This window comes from Mus caroli, chromosome 2, assembly GCF_900094665.2.
Source record: "Mus caroli chromosome 2, CAROLI_EIJ_v1.1, whole genome shotgun sequence".
Lineage (NCBI taxonomy): Eukaryota > Metazoa > Chordata > Mammalia > Rodentia > Muridae > Mus > Mus caroli.
The window spans coordinates 107,523,557-107,533,585 of record NC_034571.1 but is presented as its reverse complement, the minus strand read 5'-3'; the positions used below and the strand labels follow the sequence as shown (position 1 = coordinate 107,533,585).

General features: G+C 36.3%; 1 protein-coding gene across 3 annotated transcripts in view; it reads left to right on the top strand.

The window, feature by feature from the left end:
* Positions 1-10,029, top strand: part of Dph6 (diphthamine biosynthesis 6) — a 139,202-nt gene that overhangs the window by 6,988 nt on the left and 122,185 nt on the right. For all 3 annotated transcript variants that reach the window (XM_021156493.2, XM_029474394.1, XM_029474393.1), the window contains exons 2-3: positions 1,534-1,628; positions 4,481-4,674. In XM_021156493.2, coding sequence (XP_021012152.1) covers positions 1,534-1,628; positions 4,481-4,674 — 289 coding nt within the window. The remainder of the gene's footprint in view (positions 1-1,533; positions 1,629-4,480; positions 4,675-10,029) is intronic.

Here is a 10,029-nt window from a genome sequence, read left to right as displayed (position 1 = left end):
CCTGGAACTCACTTTGTAGACAAGGCTGGCCTCGAACTCAGAAATCCGCCTGCCTCTGCCTCCCAAGTGCTGGGATTAAAGGCGTGTGCCACTTGTAATTCATTTTTTACACGCCATATTCCATCCCCAGCCCATCTCCATCCACCTCTGATTGCTCCACATCCCAAACCTCCTCCCCACCCCACTCCATCTCCACGTGGATGCCCCATCCCCCACCTCACCTGACCTCTAAACTCCCTGGGGCCTCCAGTCTCTTGAGGGTTAGGTGCTTCATCTTTGGATGAATACAGACCTGGAAGTCCTCTACTGCATGTATGTTAGGGGCCTCATTATCTGCTGGTGTATGCTGTCTCTTTGGTGGTCCAGTGTTTGAAAGATCTCAGGGGTCCAGATTAACCAAAACTGCTGGTTCTCCTACAGAATCACCCTTCTCCTCAGCCTCTTTCAGCCTTCCCCAACTCAACAACAAGGGTCAGCTGCTTCTGTCCATTGGTTGGGTGCAAATAACTGCATCTGACTCTTTCAGATGCTTGTTGGGTCCCTTGGAGGGCAGTCATGATAGATCCCTTTTTGTCAGCATTCCATAGCCTTAGTACTCAGTGTCAGGCACTGGGACCTCCCCTTGAGCTGGATCCCACTTTGGGCCTGTCATTGGACCTTCTTCTCCCCAGGCTCCTCTCCATTTCCATCCCTGTAATTCTTTCAGACAGAAACAATTATGGGTCACAAGTGTGACTATGGGATGACAACCCCACAAATGTCCTGTCTTCCTATTGGAGGTGGGCTCCACAAGTTCTTCTTTTAGATTCAGTGTATCTGGTTTTATGTTGAGGTCCTTGATCCACTTAGAGTTCAGCTTTGTACAAGGTACAAATATGGGTACATTTTCATTCTACACACAGACAGCCAGTTAGACCAACACCATTTACTGAAGATGGTTTCTTTTTTTCCATTGTATATTTTGGCATCTTTGTCAAAGATCAAGTGACAGTCTTTATTCTATTCCATTGATCAACATGTCTGTCTCTGTACCAATACCATGAAGTTTTTATCACTATTGCTCTGTAGTAAATCATGAAGTCAGGGATGGTGATTCCCCGAGCTGTTCTTTTATTGTTAAGAATTGTTTTCACTATTCTGAGTTTTTTGTCTTTCCAGATGAATTTGAGAATTGCTCTTTCCATGTCTTTGAAGAATTGTGTTGGCATTTTGATGGGGATGTGCACAGCAGTTTTTATCTTATATAAAACCACTGTAACAAATATACTTTATATAGAACTTCTGTATTGTTGCTAATGCATGTAATTTCATAAATTCCTAGAAGTGGCAACATTAGACTTTCAGATTCATGTGGTCAGTGTTCTTCCTACTTACAAATGTGTGTCTTATTGAGCACTAATTGTGAAACAATCCTTCATGGATTCTGAAAAGCCAAGTAAAAATGTGTTTGATTTTGATGTCCAGTGATTCTGTGTTTACTGGTGATCAGAGGCCTGACACTCATACCCTTTTCCCTACTGACTTGTTTTACAGTGGTGGGAAGGACAGCTGTTACAACATGATGCAGTGCATTGCTGAGGGGCATCAAATTGTTGCATTAGCAAATCTAAGACCAGATGAAAACCAAGGTAAGAGTATGATTTTTTTTGTTGTTGTTTTTTGTTTGTTTTTGATCAATTTCTAAATGGTTGCAACTCAACTTCATTATTTTAGGTTTTCAAGAAATAATGAAGAGAAAACTCTGCTTCATTGGTTCTTGATTTACAATATTTGAATGCCACTATTAAAAAGATGTCCTTAGCTCTCTTAGATGCAGTGAAGCATGCAAGTCTTCCCCTTGCACCCTCCCATAGTTTATACGCCTCTTGAGAAGAGATGTAGTGCCTTAAGTCTTTCCTGTGGGTGCTCCTCAGCCCTTTAAGCTCCATACCTGTGGTAGGTATTCACTCATAGTGTACTGATAGACCAGTGAGTATTAAACTCATTTGAATGAACCAGTTTACTTCTGTTGGATATTTGAACAATTCTGAAAGTGATGTGGAAAGATGGAAATTGGGAGTATTTTATAGGAAGAAAGGAAATGGGCTTACAAAACCATGTAGGTAAATTTATACGTCAGGGCTTTATTCTAGGCTTTGGTGATGATGAGCTAGGGTTTAGAAGTAAGAGTTTTCGGAGAAAGACTCTGGTACTAACTTAAAATATGAGAAATGGACTACTGCTGCTTTAATTGCAAAGAAGCATAATCAGTTACAGATTGTGCTGTAATGGTGAGACCTTGTCTGTCCCTTTCATCAAGATGGACAAGTGAATCTTCATTTGACTTGAGAATTCTCAGTACTGAAAATGAAACAAAACAAACACACAAAAGCAAATCAAATCAAAATACTTATGTTCACAGGATGTGTACTGCATATATAAAGTTATTTTTCTCTCTTGAATCAGTTATGTCCAGCTTTCAATTTCAATATTAGATTATTGTGACAAGATTATTATTGTATAATCTCCAATGTGTTCCTTTTGCTGACAGAACAGTAAAATAAAAAGCAAGTATATCTTTTAAATTATACTTATTAATAGAATGAGAGCATTTGGTAAAATATTATTAGTATGAAAACTTCAGTAGTAAATGCAAATAGAATATTATGAATTAACAATCTGGGACTCTCATCTGACAATGTAATTGGTTTAGAAGACAATAGATTGTGTGGATCAGTAGATGTACAGGGCTGGGTAATAATGACTTAAAGTCAGCAGGATGTTGGAACTGTTGAATTAGTTACTGAATGATTTCCCCTTTAAGTGCACTGAAAGGAGCCTCACGGAGGAATGCATGGCTCCATTGACAAGCAAAGCTGGGTGTAGTGTATTCGCAGCAAATCATGATTTTCACAATATGGGTTTTCAGTAGGTACTCTGGGAAAGAATTTATTCCCATCAATGAGATAATGTGCAGTTGTCATAAACTGTACAGAGCCATCCCTTTAAGTCTGTAGTAGGGGCTTTGTGGTATGTTAATTGAAGTGCTTTAGGCAACAGTGGAGCCTTTTGGTTTTGTTTGCTCTTACACCAGTTGCTGCTGTATAGCTTCCACTAATGAAGTTATATTGTGGTAAGGACTCCATGGAGCCCTAATGAAAATATATCAGGTTTTAAAGCCATTATACTGTTTCGTAGTTGTATTAATTTCAGGATGTTTCTTGCTATGAAGCTCGAGTTTCTTTGAATAAATTTATTTGACCAATATCCTTTAGTGAAAATTCATTAAATACTCACTCTAACTTGGTAGGAAGGAAGAGTGAGTTTTTAGAGTGGTTTGACTAAATCTCTGTTTCAAACTGGCATGAGGAGTAGACTTAGAATAATGATGGGAGTATTGTTTAGTAGGAAGCCAGGCAGGGGTGGGGGTCAGAACTGTGATAAACCAAACTGAGGTGGCGTATGATTGTTGAAAGACATTTACAATGCTATTTTTTCCCTTTGATTGAATGCTTCCACATTTGAAAACATACATTTTGTAGTCTACTATTTTGTAACTTAACAAACTGTCAACACGCTCAATGGCACTAAATAGTAGTCTCCATATAATTTCTCCTGTATCTTCTCTATATGAAATGAAAATGGTGTAAAGATCATTTGAAGAGGTAAGTCATACTTTGTCCTTATTGGAGGAACTGAAAGCATATTAATCTACGAAAAATTTCAACAGAGTCACGTATTTAAAATTATTGACCTACATACTTTTAAAACTTATTTGACATACAATCTTTTATCCCCTCTTTTGAATATTAATGTGCTATAGAATTCATATTCTGCAGAGCACACATTGGAAAATGTATGCCATTTTATTATATGACTATAATATAGTTCTTTTTATAAACAATTCTGTAATGAATGCTTTACCTATAATATGTGTGGAATATTGAGATATAATTAATGATTGTATCATTTATTAGATTCAGTTATCATGTTTCTAAACATATTTGTAACTGTTCTAGTAAATACTGAAGATACATGTATATGCTTTGTTGATGTATTGATTATAAGTCATATCAATTATATCTAATTTTTCTGACAAGTGTGTATCATTTACTAAGCAGATATTTACTTAAGAACATTTTTTATTAAGAGTCTAGATGATTTTTGAATAACCTGAATGATATGTAATACAACTTCTAACTGAATAAACTAATTAAAAGTTTATTGGATGCATTACACTTATTTTTAGATGTTGTATATAATTTTAATGCTATAAATATATTGTTTATAATTAGAAACATATATTATTAAAGCTGAACTTATCAAAATTTATCTATGGACAAATGTGCAGTGTTTATATATTATTTCACTTATAAAAGCAGAGAGATATGGTTAAATTCTTAAGTTTAGTGTTGACCATTCTTCAAGTAGTAAAAGCTACTTCCTATGGTCTATTTGTTTTACTCTGTCGTGATAATTAATTTTCCTTTAACTGTTGCAGTGGAGTCAGATGAACTGGATAGCTATATGTATCAGACAGTGGGTCACCATGCCATTGACTTGTATGCTGAAGCAATGGCGCTGCCCCTGTACCGCAGAACCATCAGAGGAAGGAGCTTGGAGACAGGAAGAGTTTATACCCAACGTGAAGGTGATGAGGTTGAAGATCTCTATGAACTGCTGAAACTTGTTAAGGTCTGCACAGTGACTACCTTATCTGTTTTGAACTTGGTAATTTTTACTTATTGAGTTATTTATTATTAAATAACTTGCCCATTTTCATAGCCCAGCTCTTCTTTGAGAGAATATTTTTCTTTTGAGTGGAAGGTAACAAAAAATCTCGTTAGTATGTCTTTATATTAGACTACAGAAAAATCAGACATTGGGTATAGATTTATGTCTAGGCCTGTCACACGCTTTCTCCCATTTTTTCTTATTTTATGTGTATGTGCTTTGCCTGCATGTGTGTATGTACACCATGTGCATATCTGGCACCTACAAAAGGGAATTAGATTCCCTTAAATTAGAGTTATAGATGGTTGTAAACCATATGGATGCTAGGTACCAGTGCTCTTAACTGCTTAGTCCCCTTGTCAAGTAACATTTCTTTATCTTCAGGAGAGTGGAAAAGATAGGGTTTGAGCTTTGTTCATTAACATATTTTATTTGGTATCACTACTCAACAAATGGATGCATTCTGTTTCCTTATTACATTACACTTTCTCGTGCAAGAGTAAGACAAGGGCCAGACTAACAGCCTGGCTGATGGTGAAGAGGGCTGTAAGAAGGAATGAAGGTATGCCAAGTTGGTAATGTCTGCTAGCAGGAGGGAATGTTCTCATGGGATCGTTGTGTGATGATCATGTGGTGATTATGTGATGGTCATGTGGTGATCATGTGATGGTCAGATATGGTTAAGGTTAGGCAGACTGGAAACCAGTCTTATGAATCAAATATGCCATTTTATTGTCCATCATTCATTCATGAATAGTTTCAGCACACAAAATTTCAGAGAGAAATGTGGGCTTGTCTCTCTAGTAGATACTACACTCAGGAAATGTTAACAGAGGTTATATTGAATAATCATTCTTGCCTTCTCATTAATAATCAACTGCTTGACGACAGTTTGGTATTCTTCCCTAAATACAAGTGCTTATTCACTGACTATATGTAGTTCATATAACACATATTGATGGTGATCATAAGTCTGTGTGTACTGCAAATCTTAGTATTTTACAGAAGAAAAAGTTCCATCCTTCTGGTACTGTTGCATCTCCTCACTCTTTAGAGAATTCAGCCCTTTCCCAAGTTTTGTAATGAACATTTCATAATCTCAAATCATTGGCGCTAGTTAGAGTTTTATACTGATTAATAACTTTGATCAAAAAATACCAGATACTAAGTAGGCTTACAGTTACTAATTAAAACAGTTTCTATTTTGCATGTCAGAACATTTTTATCTTAAAAAGGAGCACAGGCAACTATTGCTTTACAGTGTGCTATTTAGTCAGCTAGCAGGAGGTGGACACTCTGCAGAGGTTGTCACTGGAAGCTGCATGTTCATTATAACTACTGGGATTTCTAAGCTGGGGGACAGAAAAGACTTTTGCTTCCAGTCATTCTCCAGAAAGCTGCAGTTAATGTTATTCACTTGGAGATGTAAAAACTAAATACAGACCTTGTATTTTCACATTTATTTTTCGAAATACACTGCAACTGAATATTAACATTTCAATATAAATAAATATTACAAAATTGAAGAACTTAAAAATCCCAAATGTAACTTTAGAGAAACCCTGTGATAATAATATCCATCCAGGAAAGGGAACGATAATAAATTACTAATCAGTTTAATTAAAAGTGAGCCGATTAGTAGTAATTAAGAAGAAATCCCCTTTCTCTCCATGCTGTCTTTGGAGAAATGGATGCTTTGCCATTATCTTCATAGTAACCCGTCAATTATGACATAAATTAATGCTAATGTTAAATCTTGACAAGTTCTGCTTTGGAATTTCATACATGATAATTATAACTATAGTTGAAAGAGATGTTATCAAGTTGTCTGGGACTAAATAGTTCCTTCTTTTCCTGTGCAAAAATATTAATTTTACTATAGGATATTTTAAAGACATCAATATCAGAAATATATTACTTTAATGAAAGAAATTGTATAGCTAGGCTTTTAGAGTTAAATCGATTTGTGAAACTATGGTGCAAAAATTCCAGTAGAGGTCTCATATACTCTAATGAATAACTGGGTAATTATGGAAGAAAAAAACTTAGAAAAGCTATAATTTCCAAGTTTGTTTCAACTTGCTCTAAGCAAAAGAACAACATTTTAATCTTTTGAGTGTTAATTCAGTAGTAGAAGTTTCTAGACTTTGATTTCATTGTTTCTTCCTAACAGGCTATACTTTTGTAAGTTTTTTATCTGTCTTTTGTTTTTATCAAGGGTGTACTTTATTTTGCATACAAAATAATTTGTCTAAGTAGCAAAGTCTTAGAACTATAAACTTCAGAAAGTTTAGAGTTACAAGTTTCCTGTGTTGTTGAAGTCAGGAAAGCTAACAGCAATGTCGTAATCCCTCTTCTCTCTCAATTGCTAGGTAACTGTGGATCTGAAATATAGATATCTGAAGCTGTTTGTAACATATTTGGTTTTATGACTTATCTTTTGTCTTCTAGTATTGAAATGTAACTTTGATTCTTTTGTAGTTTAATATGGTGTAGCTTACCTTTTCTAAAATGATTTATTAATCATATGTTAGTTTTTGTTTAAAGTGTAAACAACATAATAGTTATTAAAAGATACATAGTAGCATCATTTTTCTATAGAGTCATTTTTAAGGATCAATATATTTCTCTCTTTCTCTATTGATTTGGTGCTGTTTTCTTTCTAGATATGTGCTCTCTTCCCACCATCCCCATTTCAGTAGAACCTTTAAGAAATTTCCTAATGGCAAATCCTTTCAAATTCTTACACTTTGAAATGTTCATATTTTAATGAACATTAAGTGTGTTTCCTGTGACTCTTCCATAACTGTTTAGTGATAAAACATCTCTTTGATAGCTTTTCCTTGGTTGATGACTATCTTTTTGGTTTTTCGAGACAGGGTTTCTCTGTATAGCCCTGGCTGTCCTGGAACTCACTTTGTAGACCAGGCTGGCTTCAAACTCAGAAATCCGACTGCCTCTGCCTCCCAAGTGCTGGGATTAAAGGCGTGCGCCACCACGCTGGGTGGTTGATGACTCTCTTACAGTCTAAGTGAAAACCATTTACAATAGGATGGTGCTCTGGCTATAGTGACTGGATCAGGAATGGTCTGGCCCTAACAGAACAGAGCCAATGGTGACTGGCAGAAGGTAAGCTCTTCCACTTCCCTGCAGAAATGAGTGACCTGGACCTAGAAATTTAATAGCCTTTTGCTTTTGCCTTTTTTTTTTTTTCTTGAAAAGGAAATACCTATTGTCAGATATGTCAGAGAAAAATAGCACAGCCAGTGGACTTAAGGATGGCTCTGAGGTTACTCCTTCATTATATGTGATAATTTTCTCCTTTTAAAATTTCTTCATGCCTTTTCCCCTCCTGAAACCACTTGGTCAGAAATTATACCTTGTAGACTGAATCTTTATCTAACTTCTACTTTACAAAATATTTTTTGTTTCTGTGTCATATTGTAAAGACAATACGTCCCTAGGTAGAACAGAAAGGGCATGAACTCCTAATAATATCTCTCTGTTATGTATATGCTCTGTGTGTGGTGGGGGGAAGGGAGTAGGGGACAGGAGTTGATATTAGATGCCTTCCTCAATGGCTTCTCTACCTTATTTTTTGACACTGAATCTTTGGCTTGGCCTGAAGCTCACTAACTGGACAGAATACAGAGCACCTGGCTAGCAAGATCTAATAACCTCCCTTTTCTGCATCCCCAGCACTGGGCATACAGTCGAGCTGCTGTACCTGGCTTTTACCTCCATGCTGGACATCTGAACTCAGGCAGTGCTTGTGTCCGCATTCTGCCCAGAAAGCTTCATATCCACTGAGCGGTGTCCCAGCTCCTTTGTGTCTTTTTGTTGTATGTTTTTGAGAGTGCTTCTGGAATCTCTTTTATTTTTGTGTTGAACATTTTCAAAGTCATGTGTCTCCCAATAGCTAAGAACATTATTCATTGATTTTTACTCTTTTCATAAAAATGATTTTCTTTTTCTGTAGTAGTCACATTCCTTAACATGGTTCTTAAAACATAAGTAAGAGATTTTAAATATTATCTGTTGCTCCCCCAAATACCATTGTTTCCTTTGTGTACTTTTCTCATGTTGAATAAGAACAAGAAAAAGAAAAGCTGACTGGGAATATGTAGGTTTTAGTTTTTCCAGACTAATGTCTAAAACTCATAATCCTGGATGGAGTTAAGGCTAGGGAGGCCTCACCTGGCTCCTTAGCCTCGTTGTCTTCCAGACAACAATAGATCTCCCTTTCTCTGCTGATTCAGCAGTCACCATTCTGTCATCTGCTTTCTGACTCATCAAGAAGTGGAGACAGTCTAGCTCTTGTAGCTCTGCCCTTTTCTTTTCATGAGAGATTGTACCTTTGTTTCATTTTAATAGAATTTCAAGATCCAGTAACCTGTGTGAACTTCATTCTAATGGAATATATTTAACATGCCTCAGTAACTTCAAAGTTCAGTTTCAGCTCTCCTCTCTGAACCACTGACACTTCTTTATCCATTTTCTCATAGGCATCTCAAGTCAACTTGGCACTAACCTTAAATTCCTCAATGTACACATATAACTTAAATATGCTAATTAATTGCTTTTTATTCTTAAAATAGAATATTTACTGTTGAAAGAATAACTGAAACAATCACTTTCATTTTTATTTATTACTTTTTATTGAAAAATTTTATATCAAAGTATATTCTGATTATGGTTTCCCTTCCCCAACTCTGCTGAGATCTTCCCCACCTCCCCTCACATTCTAAACTACGCCCTTTCTGTTTCTCCTTATAAAACGATCAGGTATCTAGAGAATAATAAACAACTAAAATAAGATAAAACCAAAGCAAACAAACAGAAGAAAAAGAGCCAAAGAAAACAGAAAAAGCATGAGAAACATATATAGACAGAGAGACACACATTAGCACACACAGGAATTGCATAAAAACACAAAACTGGAAGCCCTGATATATACAAAAGGGATCTCTAAGGGCAAGACAACAATAAAGAAATAAATACCTTGACAAAGGACCACAAATGATGCCATTTGCCATTAAGTTTGTATTGGCCATCTACTGCTGAACATGGGGTTTGTCTTTAAGAATGGCTTATATTGCCAGGCAGTGGTGGTGCACACCTTTAATCCCAGCACTTGGGAGGCAGAGGCAGGAGTATTTTCTGAGTTCGAGGCCAGCCTGGTCCACAGAGTGAGTTCTAGGACAGCCAGGGCTACACAGAGAAACCTTGTGAAAGAAAGAAAGAAAGAAAGAAAGAAAGAAAGAAAGAAAGAAAGAAAGAAAGAAAGAAAGAGAGGGAGGGAGGGAGGGAGGGAGG